The sequence below is a fragment of the Genypterus blacodes genome, unplaced genomic scaffold (genome assembly GCF_046128005.1).
Source record: "Genypterus blacodes isolate CSIRO-AG114 ecotype Tasmania unplaced genomic scaffold, CSIRO-AGI_Gbla_v1 ptg000040l_1, whole genome shotgun sequence".
In the NCBI taxonomy this organism is placed as follows: domain Eukaryota; kingdom Metazoa; phylum Chordata; class Actinopteri; order Ophidiiformes; family Ophidiidae; genus Genypterus; species Genypterus blacodes.
The window spans coordinates 1,193,605-1,209,503 of NW_027466853.1; the positions used below are offsets into that span (position 1 = coordinate 1,193,605).

Below are 15,899 nucleotides of genomic sequence, written 5' to 3' on the forward strand. Positions count from 1 at the left end.
ACATCAAAGCAAGGCGTGTTAAACCACTCTGCCTCCATTAGTAGTCAAATAAGGTCCAATCTATGTTATGTTACCTATGCTATGCTGTGTCATGTATTTCCTACTGATGTACTTCATGTCAAACTTGTCGAACTTGACATTATTTACTAAATGTGCATTACAGAGAAGAATCCCACTACCAAAACTACAACAATTAGTGTTCTCAGTTCCCAAATGTCTGCTGCGTAAGGCCTTAAAGGTGATGTAACAAACTCGTAAACATGCCCCTGTACCATCTTTACATTCACACACACACATTTTTATTCTATCTGTCTTTGAAATGTCCCACAAGCCTTTCTTCATATTAAGTCAATCATGGGGGGCCCTAAGTTTGAGAAGAAGTCAATATGGGCAAAGCGATATAAAGGATTAACTTGAAAAGGATCTTATCACTCCTGAACCCTTGACTTTCATTCTCAATCATCACTCTGTCCATGCGTCTGATGGTGGCAGAGGACAGGGAGATCTGTTATCCTTCTATCTGTTGACCTCTAACCTGAGTTGCCAGAAGGATGATACAGGTTGTACGTAAGGGGACGGAAGATTACACTGAACAATACCCTTCCTCTACAAAGTGAAGTGGTACGAGCCTCGGGACACACACGCTGTTATCAGGCTTTAAGGGGAGACTAATCAGCACCACAATGTATTCCACAGCAGGCTGAACGGCCTCTACGCCACCATCTCACGCTTTCATCAGAGCCCTTTCATCTCGGCCGATTCGCAGGTTGATAGCTCCTAATGCCTTCTCTCCTCCTTGCCCCTCAGCTTTTATGCTCTCTGGCTCCACACTTTATTGAATTCATGTCAAGGTTTAAGTCAACAACTATGTATGACAAATCTTCAACACGTGCAGCAAGCCCTTTAATCATCAGCCTTTTCTTTGTCATTCCAGGGAACGCTATCAGCGGGCCACATTGATTGGATTTTTCTAAACCAACCAAACTAAGGTGCAGTAATTGAAGTTCAACCACAGAAATCAATGGAAAGGTCTCCGTCTTTGTTGTTTTGCCCTTGGTACCTACTAATTTTCCATTCAGCCAAAACATTTTCCGCACACACTTTTGACCTATTGCAACTTATGACAAGGTGCAGTCACTGGGGTTAATGGAGATATTTGCAAAATGGGATTAAAACTGTCATTTTCAACAGCCATTTTTTCCAGGCTGAGTGTTCTTCAGTTTCCGTCCCCTGATCAGGTGAGAAGGGAGACAGACTTCACCCAGAGTAGATCAGTTTGAGCCTGTTATCACCTAGATTATCTCCCTGCCACATTAAAATGCATGAATAAATGCTTACTACAGCAATTTCCTGATGTCTATGTGATTTTTGGCTGCTCTCTCATAAGGACGCTTCCACAACAAAGGTTCAGACCCATATTAAGATCTAATTCTGCACAGCACCGCCTCCTATGACGCATTTGCACCACAGGAACAACGTCTGAGAATCTCTATTCTGATAAAAATGAGACACATTGAAGTCTAATCAGCCCCCTTCTCTGGTTTAAATACATGATCAACCAGCAACTGGACAAATAGAGTTCATTTCTAGTTCTTGTCTTACCACAATCACATACACAAATATCAACATTCTTTCCCATATCTCAGGCTTAAATGAGAGTTTCCTGTGACTCGGCTTTACAGATGGCTTGTGAAATTACATGTAGCTATCTGAAAAGTGCTAATTTAAGGTAGTAAAATATTAATTAGGTTAAATTAGTCTGGGGGTGTAGATGAAAAATAAATCCGAGCTCACACTGAGACAGAAACAGTTGAGAATAGTGAGACTGTCACATGGAAGCACTGGTGTATTATCTGAAAAACAAATCCAGCAATCCATTAATTCAAAAATGATTTACTTTTCCTGGAACTAATGACAGTTTTGTGCTTTCAGTGAATTCTCCCAGGGCTTCCAGTAATTAAGGATTACATTCATTGCATTAATTTTTGATCCTGACACATGAAATAATTCAGCTCCAATTCAACTGGGAATAGATAATGAAGTTCCAGTATGACAAAATCACAGCATCTCTTTTACATCTCAGATTAAAATTTGATCTCAGTATCCTAATACATCGTCTGTTGATAGGACTTACATTTACATCTTTGTGCAATATCAACAGATTCCAACCCATCCTTCCTCCTTGCTCCACAGATGATCTTCATCCATTTGAACATTAACTTTTTTTGCATGGGCTTTCAATGCCCACATTGCACATGCAGGTAGCTTTGTGTTGCAAATAGCAACTCCCAATGATCTAATGAACGAGCGAGTGGAGCCAGCAAGACAGAACTGGGAAAGAAATCCAAGGGCAGATCTTATCTCACAAATGAATCGAGGGCTGCACTGTCAATCGTATTAGAAATCGTTATCACAATGTGAAAATGTGCAATTAAATAATTATGAAAGGATACAGTTTAGTTCAATACATAATGCCTAGATGTTTTTAGCTGTGTATTTTTGCCCTATTGAGTCCCATTGATGGCGCTGCTGTGCTTGGAAAGTGTTCAAACAATGTGACAATATGTCCTAGGTTAAAAGCTATGTAAAAACAAACCAATCCTTTGAGTTGAATGTCATGGACACAATATTCGATTTCACAGCAAACTGCTTCATGGTGATTACATAACCAGACATCAGTCGTTCACATTCAAACCCATTCTGTGCTCTTTTTCTGTGAGCTGCAGCACTTTTACAGCCTGACTGTAACCAGAGCAGATTGGACGAGTCAGGTCTTTATTTCCATTAGACTGAGACAGACAGATACAGAGGAGGACAAGGAGACTCAAGGGGATTTCTCAAACATTTAAAATCGTGAAAAAACAGATACGGCTGTTTTTATAAAACCGTTTCACTGTGCATTACCTGTAACATGCATCAAGTAGGGTTTTAAAAAAAGTATAATAATAAATGATAAACACAAAACACAAATTACAAAGTTTAACTATTATTATCTGGTAATAGTTAAACAAAAATGATTATAAAAAGAGATAAAACATATTTTCATATGTAATGAAGTATTCTTTCAGATTCAGGGCTGTAAAGCAGTATTCCATCTCCTGAGATTAAACTTCTTAACGCCATAATAAATTCGGTGTTTTACCCATAATGGCCTTTTTTTTTAGCATTGGCTTTTAAAATCACAGAAAAACAGTTATGCTTAAAACACATGGTCGTCTTGGAAACACACTTCATGCCCCAGTATGCTGTAAATCGAAAAAAATGGACGAAAACACCATGAAGTACCTGCCATCCCAGAACACAACCGTCTTCTACCTCCACCCAGCTGTGATTGGACCAAACATCACATAACTTGCTCCATTTATGATCTTTGTCCATTTCTAAGAAAAACAATAACTTTTCTTGTGTGTGATGTCACCGCCCACATTCCAGTGACAGATCCAATTTGCAGCAAATCACAACTCCGACTCGGATAACTTTATGATGAGACCAAGCAGATCCGGGAGGAGGAGGCAGGGTGACATTTACAACTTGTTATCTCCTTTATGGGACACCACTCTATGCATTGCATTTACACCTGGACTTACCTTTGAAAGAGATCTGATCACATACTGACTATACACGTATGTATTTGGATAGCGTACCAATCACACTGTGTTCTGTCAGCATTTCTACCTTTCAACATGTGACCATTATTCACTATTATTATCATTAGTAGTAGTAGTAGTGTTATAGAAAACCTTTCTATAGAGAGCATGCCAGTAGTGTCACATTTTTGATCATAAAGCAACCAGCATTCATTTGCCATGGTCATTAAAAAATAAAAGATGAAAGTAAATTCCTTAAAAAGTCATATAAATGTGTGTGTATGTGAATCATGTAAATGTTAGAATTTGAAAAACTCTAGGATATATAACATCAATCGAGCATTTGGATGAACCAGTCGGCAGGCCTTGTGCAGCGAAGTGAGGACACAAGGACTTCAGAAGGACTTGGAAAATAGCATACAGTGTTTTTGGCATTGAGCTGCCAGTACTCGCATAGCAGACAAGATAAAAGACAACATAAATTGCATCGTTTATATATGAGGGACTTTATTCCCTCTTTATCATCTGCTGCCTGCTAATTATCCCTTGACGCAGGGAACACTATTGATACTTTCAGACCTAATGTTCACACTTAAACTAAACATTACTTTATAATAAACTATCCAGAATAGAAAGTCATTCCTTCAGAAATGTCCTTGCCCAGGTTCCTACCACGCTTCAGGTACCACGAAGACAAGGGCGTCAATAGTGCTGTATCATTTCCATGCGCACCAAACTTCAGAAACAGCAGAAGCAACGGAGGGAATCAAGCCTTCACATAAATTGTCACCCGCATATGTGGCTGACAGGACAGCACCTCCTCATCAGTCTACAGTGTGATGGAGCTGCTGTGTATGCCTGCTGGGATAGGGAAAGCTTGCGTATCTACCAATCAGTGATGTGTGGAATTGTGAGCTTCACCCAGCAGTAACCACCCTGGAGTGAGTAACATTATTCCAATGTGATAGATTGAATTTAATCAAATTCCTGAGTTGGGGGAAAGGCATTTCAAGAAACCTGAACAATGAGGCTAGAGAAAGAAACTGCTACAACTTTGTGCAATACTTGAAAACTCTTGACTGATCTGGAGTGAATTAGTGGAAACATAGACTGGCTGAACTACTCTGATGTAATCAAATTCTAAATCTGACCTAAGGCTGGAGGACAAAAGAGAATGGGACAGAACCTGGGAAGTGAAGATGATGGAAGTAAATGGCTATATGAAGGGGAAATATATCAGGACAACCAAGCAACAGGACAGAGTTGATTACCTGATATTACCCAACAGCAACACCGAGTGATGAGACAGAATGTGACAAGTGGTTTTATAGTGCAACGAATCCATGCAAACTCAGTGGAGGGAGTTCACTTCACTCTACAGTCACTTGTGAACTGAAAAACTGAGGCCCCAATCAGGCTCCATTAAAAACTGAATATATGGCATGAAAAATGTTAATTGATGTGAAGCATATGTGTCTGAGAGGAGGAGGGCACATAGGTAGAAACTGTAATAGTGTTTCTGAAGGACAAAAGTGATAACATATTCTACTACTATGTGATAATGTAGTAGGTTTGGAAACAAAACTTACAAAGGTACAAACTCACAATCCATAAATGATAATAACTCATATATGCCAATGGTGTGTATGTCAGCTTTAAAGATACAGCATTTGGTTAAACCAGTTATTGAATCCGTTTTTATAATGTTGACAAACCCAATGGGTCGAGGTTATAATGATTGCTAACTCTTGCCAATGATGTATTAAAATTGACTCATGCTATTAAACCATTTAGTGTACAATTGATGTATTTATCAATGGATCGTAGATCAGAAATACGGCTGTTCATTCATTCCAATAAAAGCTGTCCAAGCTGTCACGGGGCTCAGATAATGACAGCTATGTTTCACTCTTTGCATCTACCAGTAATTATTGGTAGATGTTGAAGATCACAGTTGTGATAAATGCAGTAATTCATAGAGGACTGAACTTTATAGCAGCACATTGGAACAATACATTTTCACTGTCACGATATCACATGATACTACTGGGTCTAAAGCTGTTATGGCTCTGGTGGAATTGATTGCTCTACTGTATTCATTGTGAGTCTGGATCTGCTGTGATAAATGATTTGTGTATAAATACTGACTACTTATGTTGCTGTGGGTTTCCATAACCCAAGAAAAAGAGCAATGTTGGATCATATTATTGGTTTCATTGTGCTCTCTGAAAGGAATGAGAACACTATCACTGTTGATCGTGTATTCAGCTCAGCTCAGCTCAGAATACCTGAGACGCATCACTACGGCTTGGTAAAAGGAAATCTATAGCTAGTTGGGTGAAGCACATCAACAGAGATAAGATGACAACATCACTGACAGAACAGCGCACAGTAGAGCAGTGATGGCTGTTGTAAGCATGCCAGACTGCATTAAATGGTTCTTTAAATGACACTCTGACAATTACACAAAATGTAATTTGGGTAATTCTGGAGAGCTTTGACATTTACTTCCCAGGTTTGTATGAAGCTTTATGGATCTGTCAACTAAACACGTTAAACAGCCTCTAAAATCACCTCTGCGTGATTTTAGAGTTATTGTCAGCTACATATACATTGTGTTGACTATGGCCTCAGAAAGTGACCTTTGACCCTGACACCTCTCTGTGGAGCTACACATGCAAGAACTTTATGAACCAGTATCGGATGAACAAAAGTAAACAAAACGACCATAGCTCACCGGTTCATTTTGTTTCTTTTGTGTCAGCTTTGTCAAATTTGTGAACATTTTTAAGTAATGACATCACACTACAAAAAACGGAAAGGAAGGAAATGGTGCAGTCTGAATGCAGTCTCAGTCTGAGCAGCCTTCTCTCTGGTTTAAAGCAGCACATAGTTTCCTATTCACTGCGATAAATAATAATCTGTTCAGCAGACACGGGGCAAACAAAAGCTCTCTCTCTCTCTCAGACACACAGGAGGCATGAATGTATGCACAAACACAGCCACACACTTCGCTGATTTAAGTAGAACCCCTTTCTATTCTCATTTTGGACCAGCTCTCTCTTTCTCGCTCTGTTACAAACATCTTCTTGAAGCACAGGAAGACGCTTTTTTCCTTCTCAGATTCTTTACATTCTTCCATGGCGGCAAAGCCCATTTATAGCAAATGGCCCCTGCTAATTCCCATGGCACTCACTTTTAGGAATGGTCTGCTTCGCGTTGTTTCACCACAAAAGTCCCCTCGCAGAACCAGAACACAGGCTCTAACTCCTTATCACAATAATCTCAGCAAACTACACAAACACTCCTGATGCCAGATACACATGACATCTGGGACATTTGAGATTTTACATCCTTTTGCCAACACAAGTAATGAGTTTTCCAAGTTCTTTCAATGGGAAAATCTCACAGTGCAGCATTCCTCATTGGTCCATCTACACCACACAACCACACAACAGCTGAGTCTGCAGGATGAGAGAGCAAACTGTGTGTGTGTGTGTGTGTGTGTGCCAGTTATGGTGAACAGGAACACGTGATATCAGGAGCTTATTATGGGAGGTTTATACATCCAAACTTACTCACCTAAAACACAACCATGGAGAAACAACCTGAACATGGCACATATACTAAAAGACTTTTTAAATATGACCCAAAACGACAATCCGACCCAGTTGAAATAGAGCTGAAGGTACCTGATCCAAATGCCCAAACTGAAATATGGACAGAACACCAACATTAGCAACAGCATGATTATCCACCAACTAGTAAGCAGCTTTTCTTTAAACTTATTCCTCATCTCAGCAAGAAATGCCTTCATCTTTCCAACACTTCAGTTCCCGTCTCACCTCAAGATGCTCATTTTCTCCTATGGATCTGTTTACACCTTCCAGTGCAACAGTGAGATTACACAGTATGAGCGATGATATGATACTTTATATTGGCATTTGAATGAATACGCTGCCTCCATTCTACCCTGATAGGATACAGAGAGATTCCAAATTTAGACAAAACAAGGACAATATTCATTCCATGTAGAATGTGATAAGCCTGCATCTGTACATATATATATAGAGTGTGTATATATATGTACTGTATAAGGGGGGATGAGGGGGGGGTGACAAGGCAAAATGACTAAATGTCTTTGTGTCTGGTCAGCATATGTAGACTGACAGAGCTCAGCCTGTTGTGTCTCTCTCCTGTACTCACTCTAGTGAAATGTTCTGTGCGGTTCCTTTGTCATCTTCCAGAATGTTTTAGACCCCCGAGCCCCCTTGAAAAACAGATCTGAATCCCAAGGGAACTATCTGAATAAAGGAAATAAATAAAGAAAGGAATCTTCCAGCAGCGACGTGGCAGTGTTATGCCACATAAACACAAAGCCTCCTGGTGCCTTATCACTTATTCATTAATCAAAACCTTGTCACTGCCTCTAGCAGACTATTAACTGGAATCCCAAAGCTTAGATAGCAGTGAGGTTGTTACTGTAGGTAGAAATCCACAGCAGATGCTGGAGAGTCAGTGTTACTTTAACTCACGAGAGAGACAAAGCAGAATTTCTGTCACCACAAACGCAGCATCTCAGTAATCTTTACTGTCACAGCAACCAACTGCCTACAGCAGCAAGCCAAGAGGGAATGTGAGAGAAATCAATACAGTGTATTGAGCTACGCATCCAATAACTTATCCATCATGGCTATATTAAAAAGGGTTTTGGGATGCCAAAGTGATTTGGTGGCTTTACATGGCTTCAAAATACGTGTCCACTTTAAGTGTGGAAGCATCATAAAACTTGATTCCACGTGGAGCCATGTCCTCTGAAGCTACAGTGACATGATTCTGTAGCCTCTGAATTATTATCTGGGCCACAAAACTTGATGATGGAGAGCCACCCCAGGCCTAATGCTGTACTTCTCACTGCAAGGGGACTTTTGTGAACATCTCAGCATATTTACACCATATTTTAGGCACAAATGTGTCAAATAATGTTTGTCTTTATTTACTTAGGGACCACACAGGTATTGTGGGCGTGCCTGAAGCTATCTGATTTTGCAAAAGCATATCATTTTGGAATAATATTGCAATTTCTATTTGATCTACAGTATGATCATGTGACCTATTTGCTTAAGGCTGAAAATGCCTAAAGTCACTCTGATATTACACTACATTTATTTACGTATTTGACATATTTCCATTTGAAACTTTTCATTTTTATAAGATTCATTGTGCTGCCTTAGAGGTACGCATACAAACTGCATGTTTGTGTTAATACTGTACATATCTACTTTCCCTTCACCGTTGCCATCTGCACTGCAGTCACTGTGTGTGTACAATATACATGTACAACAGTGTTAGTTAATACTAACTAAATGGAAGACATACAGCAATGCCAAATGTAAATCCCTAACAGTAACTAACAGCAACAAGAATCAAATTACATATACGTAAGCAAAAAGCAACTATTTCCGCCAACATCCAATGACAGAATTCCAAAATTGTTGGAGTTGGACAAGAAACAGCTTTTCCTTGGATAAACATTTTTTTTTACTTTTGGGAAAGTTTCAGAAAAGCATTGGAGCCTTGGCTGCAGTAGTCATATGGAAGGAATCTGCTTGGTGCATTAAGTTGTGTTCACTATGTGTGTGTTGCAGTACCCAGAGACTAATTTGGCAGCCAAAGAAACTTCTGATGGCAACTGACCCTGAGGGACATCTGTGAGATGAGAGGGAAAACCAACACGCCCCACACATGAATACATCACACCGCATATGCACTGAGTTACAGCAGGGTTCCCATCCAAAAACTGCAGTACATCCTGACAACATCTGGCCAAGAAAGACCTTAATGAAAAATAAGACATGCAGCGATGTGGCGTCGCCCTGAAATTAGGCCAGACATATCACAAGATCCCACATTTCACTTGTTTTCAACCTACCTCATCAAAGCCACCGTCATCTTTCTTGAAAGCTGCAGAGGGAGGAAAGAGAGAGAAAAATGATCACGCGTAATCTGGACTGCATCTTTTGAAGAATAAACAAATGAGAACAGGACTGGCAGAGATCATGCACAGCAGCACAGCAGCACAGCGCAGACACTTGTCACTGTGTTTCAAACTCATCACAAATTCATTCAGCGTTCAGCAAAGCAGTTACTAATCAGTCGTGGTGTCTGTCAGGGAGAAACTTTTTTCTTTCATTTCATTGAAATGCAAGAAAGAACAATGAATGCAGAGACAACATCCCGTAACAACATCGGAGACAATATCATAACAGCCGGCCTGTACTAGGAAAGCTGGGCATAAACACATTTCCATATTTTCTATTCTATATTCTATTATTTATCCGACAATTAGGGCCTGTTTGGGGGCCTCAGCACAATTGCCACTGCTCACACAAAGTACCAAACCACCTCAGTGAGAGCCTCAGAGCAGACACAGAACATGGTCAGCATAAAGCCTCACATTGCTTCAAATGGACTAGTGTCGTGTGGGAGAGTCACTCTGAGAATGAACACTATTCTGCAGCTTTTAACTAACGTTTGAATTGAATTTTACAGCTCTCAGTGAGTGCCAGAGCGCAATTCTAACCCAGTCATCCACTCATTACAGTTTTCAGTTTTTTTTCACACTGACAAAAAGCCCAGATCAGAGGTGAACTGACAGATGTGAAGCAATATCTCACAAAAGATCTTGAGAGTCAAATTGTCAGGAGTTGGAGATCCAAACCAGGACTCAAAGCAGAGAGGCGGTTGTACTGACAATAAAAGCCTTCTATGCTTGTATGGAACAAATAACCTATTTTATTTACAAGGCCATTTTTGACCAAACATTTGATTGATTTGACCAAAATGTAGAGGCATTTTAAACACACTTGCAAAAATAGAAATCTGCTAAATAAATCACGACTTTAAGCAACAGTGTTTATATGAACAAGTGTATATATTGATGTACGGTTTATTGATAATTAGAGTTAATCAGTAAGACATTATTCCATAATGACATCACATCATCCCCACCTGCTTTGCTGGGGAGAACCTCTACAGCTGACACAATTGTTAGTACAGTGTCTCCCTCCAAGGATAAGATCATTTATTACTTTATTGGTACCAAAAGAGTAGTTTATAGCCAGTCTAATCTCCATTCTTCCCTTGTTGAATACCTCACTCATGCAACACTTACAGTAGGTCTATTGTTAATGTTACCGTGTTTTGGTTGTGAGTTGTTGTTCGGTGTGGTTGTTAACTGCCCGCCTCATGATGTAATGGTTAGTTTTTCTCAAGAAAGAGCAAATTTATGTTCTCAGGTCATGATCACAGTCGGAAAATACAAGGCTAGCTATTGTCAACGTTGTTATTGGAAATTGTATTGCAGGTTTCATTCACGTTGATTGCGTTACAGTTATTATAAGTGTCAATGTGAGTCTTTGGAGGCATAAATGTGGACTATGGGTCATTTCCGACACTGCTCTCTGCATTCAAGTAGTTAAAGTAGCTCCATTCTGCTTTAAGTGTTTGAAGTAGTGAATGATTTAAGTAATATATTCTGTTGAAATATTACACAATTACTAGACATGAGTAAAACAATGTTCTATATAGAAATATAGTTACGTGGAAATAAAGGATTTAAGTAGCAAAGCTTCTCGTTGTGACTGCAGAGGATGGCAGTATTTCATTTGACATTGATATCCATCATAGTCAGGGACGATAATAACGCTGCATCCTTTCTGACAGTGATTTACGCTGCAAATACACAGCAGAAGAAGCTCAAGGAGAGTTTTATGAATAAGTAGATAATGAGTTTTAAGATTTAATTTGACAGCATCACGTGACATCCCTGACGTCTACGTTATCTATGATGGGAAAGAGAGAGCAGATGGCTCAATGATAAAGTGAGCTAAAATGGCTTATTTATGTCAGAGTGATTGTTTTGGAAGCTGAGTCCTCCCAACTAGCGAGGCATAAAACGCTTCCTCTGTCTCCTGAGACGTTCAGTACAGCGTGACTCCCTGAAGGAGGCAGACACACAGACAGCAGTATTACAGCTTCGAATCCACAAACAACGTCACTGCACCATATACATTCTGCAGAGGGAAGAAGTCGTATGCGTTACAGCAAGTCACAAAACTTGAATACTTCCCTTTCAAGGATTTCACCCTAACATGTCTGTTTAGATGTCAATCCTGTTACAAGAGAGTAACATATTTGGGATTTAAGAAAATGTGTCCTCAACTTTGTATCTTTGGTTGGTGTATGAACATTTCACATCTTAATTCAGTAAAGGTTCTCTGCAACGTTAAGATAAATACAATTACATACTGAACAAAATCCTCTATTTCAGTGACTGAATACAACATTAAAAATATTTATCCAACACATTTCACTCCTGTACTGAAGGAATCAGTGAGAAGGAGACACAAGAACACTGATCAAAGCTCAATAACCAGAAGATAATGTCAACACTTCTTCTAAAACCCACAACACTTCATTACCACTTCTAGATTTTGATACTGGATCTCACACCTAGAGAAATTTGCATTTTGATGTCCCACTTGCAAATCCTTGTGAAATGAAAAACTTGTTCATTAAGTTGAACTACATTACTTTTAGAATGTAATTGAAATGAGAGGAATGATTACAAAAGAACAAAAGAACGTTATTTGCTTACATATATTATATATATTAATTCCATTTGTACATTTATTTATTTAACAAAGGAAATGGGAGCTGCAAGTTAGATTGAAAAATAGTTATTTGCACTCTATTGCATTTCATAAGAGGTAAGTATTACTAAAAATATGACTTTACTAGTTTATTACCTACACTATCCGTCACGCTGCCATGTGTGCTCTACCTACTCCAGGCTCTGTCTGAGCCATAATATAACATAAAGTAATGGCAAATGTTAGTCCCCAGGAGGTCGGAACGATGATCAAGTATTAATCATCAAGGAAGTCCAACCACTGATGAAGGAAGTTTGCTGAAAATGATAGGATCTGATGACAGTGGAACATAAAATCCACTTCAGCGCAGCAGGTTTGGCTCACACAGCAGCAGAGACATGTAGACATCTAGACGAGAGACTGACTTCCTCATGAGCCCAAAGCAGCTGTAGGATGACTGTAATCACCACAGCACGCTGCAGGCATGCCACCACTTCCATCATTTGGAGCTCCTCACACAATTAAATATTTAAATAAACTGCAGCTTGTTTTGATTTGGGACTCGGATGTGGCCAAATTGCTATTCTGATTTGCAATAGATGAAATGTGCAGCACCAGTTGCATGTTAATGTAAAATGAAATCTTCATAGAAGACACTGTGATCAGAATGCCATCCTATGAGCCCGACCACATACTCATGCCCACATTGAGATCGGATCTCAGCCAAATGCAGCCAGCTGTAAATGCAAAGAGTGCAGCAGGGACACATTTGTCACCCCACCTCCTCAAGCTGGTTCTTCTCCTTAATAAAGTCTATTTCAAGGGCAGTTGCAATACATGCTACCAATCTTGGGGTCATAATTCCACAAGCAGCAATATGCAAACTGGATCAAATATTTGTTCGATACATTTTTTATGAATACAAAAATATAAAATGATTATGATCCACTTGGAGCTGCTGTTCATCCTCCTGCAACTCATACTAACTTATTAACCTAACTGATGGAGACCTACGCCGAACCTCAAAGTGCATTTCTGTGGATTCTATAAAGACTTTATCATTTTCAGGTCTTTTATGTCTGAATAGGTCAGTGACATGCTGGAGATATTTAGCGATTGCATTCCAGGTCTGTTGGCCTGGTCTGTTTGAATAGACCCATTACCTTCACAGCGTTAATATAAAAGTTCTCTTGAGCACTTAACATTAAAAATACAGACGTTTCAGGCTGAAATGTCACAGGAAATGATTTTCTGAGGCGACAATTCACATTTTTTATCTAACTAAACTTCTAACTCAAGTAGAGGAGATATTAAGAGGATTTCCAACATTTTTAGCAAAGGGATACATGTGGATCCATTCAAAGGCCTACAAACCTGGTAACCGAATGCCAAATAGCCTCCAGAACGCTCAAAAAGAACAACAACAATGTCTGGGGACCTAGTTTCAATGCAAGTGACCTGAAATTCATGAAACTTTAAACTGTGATTGTGCAGCGTAATTGAACTCCCAGTGCAGCCGTGCCTACTGGGACTGGCTGAATAAACATTACACAGACAGGAACAATAAAGGAGGGCCTTAAATCTGCTTTGCTAAAGCAGCCATGCAGCAAAGTGATAGCTGGATCAATGCGTAGACGTGTTGACTTAGATGAGGGTTAAGACGGCCAATAGAGGAGGAGGAGCATCTGCACAGGAAAAAAAGTCAATGTCAATCTTTTTTCTACCGCAACATCGACCCACGCTGCTAAACTCACTACAGCTCATTTCTCATCTCTCTCATAGGCAGCATCCCACCTATTCAATCTGTGCGACTGACTGCTTCAAAGGACACTAGCCTATGAAGATCTATGGCAGGGGCAATTCCTGCATGTGTGTGTGTCAGCAGTCATGGGTGTGTGAGGATGAGAGAGAGAAATGGGGAAGAGAGAGAAATATGGAATGGGACCAAGGGTCTACGCTGACAAGCCACCATGTGATCCTGTGTCTGTGGTTATTGATTCTTATTCAAACAGTCATGAATGAGGTTGTGCTCTCATCTTAGATCTCTCTCTTGGAACGTATGAATACGACTGACCCTGACGCACAGGGCTATGAGAAGTGATGTCCCTGTTTCTACTCAGAATATACTGTAGACATGCCAACTACTTGCTGCAACAATTACTGTAGTAGTAATAGTAGTAATAGTAGTAATAGTAGTAATAGTAGTAGTATTAGTAGTAGTTTGTCATTACAGGTGGACCGTGTTTCACTTTCATTTATGCAAAATCTATATAATATAATTTATATAATATTTTCTATTAAAGCTCAAAAGTGATGACAGAAGCCCAGTTGAAGAAGAAACACTTAAGACTAAAAGAGGACAGAGGGGTTAATTTCATTTAACTTGCTGAAAAAGGTGAAAATTCGCAAATCCTTACATCACGTTATAAATTTATTTCATAATCCTTTCTCCTAAATGAGCTCAAAGTTTCAGTTTAACAGTTACAGTTCCAATGAAAACCAGAGATAATGCTGGTGATGATGATGGTGGTGGTGATGGTGGCATGATAAAGATGGATAAAGCAACTATAGCACTGTGACCTCTTGTTAGACACATCATTCCTCCTCACTCCCTCACCGAACTGAAATTTCCCTCGTTAGTTCCTCTGCCAGCTGAAGAAAAAGAGAGGAAACTACTCCGCGATGAGATGTGAGAGTTTAAATAAGACAAACAGTGAGCAGCCATCACTTCAGCGTGACTTACTGTTGCAGCTGGGGGCATTTCTACACTCAGCCTGGACACAAAAGGATGGAAAACGGATAACGGGTCTCTTTTCTTACCTATACTCCGGAAACTCTCCGACAAAGTTCTTCTTAACTTTTTCATTTTGCCGATTTTCTCCACAGGCTGGGAGGCTGGCAGCAGGTCGCACATTTTCCAGCGACTTCAGCGGACCGCGGACTGGCTTTGATTTTGAAGCGGACGAGGAGGAGGAGGAGGAGGAGGAAGAGGAGGAGGAGGCGAGGTGTTGAGCCTGCGGGGCTTCTTCAGCCCAGCTGCGGTAAACTGGTAAACACAGGAAACGGAGCCTCGGCAGCTTTCACTTTTCTCATCAACTAGTAGCAGCAAAATGCCTCCAAGAGCGACTCAAGAATGCAACTACATTTCCAAAGAGGGAGAAAAAAGTCCGCGATCAAACAAACGCATCAATGTGGAAAAACGTGCTGCGTAATTGAGTGCGTAATTAGGTCAAACTGAGCGTTAACCAAGACTTCTCCCTCTTTCTTTCTTTCCCCTGCGTCCCACTTGTTCTCCGCTCCACCGCAGTCGGGAGAGAGATGTCATTTTTGGGATTCTCTCTCCAGTTTCGACCCTCAGACCCCGCCCCGGAATTCAGTGATTGGCGCGCGTCGGAAGGAGCTCCGTTCTCATTGGTGCTTCAGACTGTCCGTCCCAGTCTAAGCTCCACCCTCTAATGTGGAGCAGAAGGAGAAATATTTTCCTGGGGACTCAGATCCTGGTCTGTGCTCCTGCGTAGCTCTGGAGTCCACGCCTATCCCGAACCCACAGCCCAGCACCGAGCCAGCTAGACTGGATCACAGCGTCCCAGCATACCAAACAACACTGGGAGTCCACATTTCATCCCATGGCTCTTATTTATTAGCATAACAGTGCAAT

General features: G+C 40.3%; 1 protein-coding gene across 1 annotated transcript in view; it reads right to left on the minus strand.

Annotated features, from left to right (window-relative positions):
- cdk14 (cyclin dependent kinase 14) overlaps positions 1-15,545 on the minus strand; it is a 129,876-nt gene extending 114,331 nt beyond the window's left edge. Inside the window, exons 1-2 of the mRNA XM_076148578.1 lie at positions 15,062-15,545; positions 9,520-9,551 (exon numbers count right to left, since the gene is read on the minus strand). Coding sequence (XP_076004693.1) covers positions 9,520-9,551; positions 15,062-15,155 — 126 coding nt within the window. The 5' untranslated portion in view covers positions 15,156-15,545. The remainder of the gene's footprint in view (positions 1-9,519; positions 9,552-15,061) is intronic.
- Between the last annotated feature and the right edge of the window lie 354 nt (positions 15,546-15,899).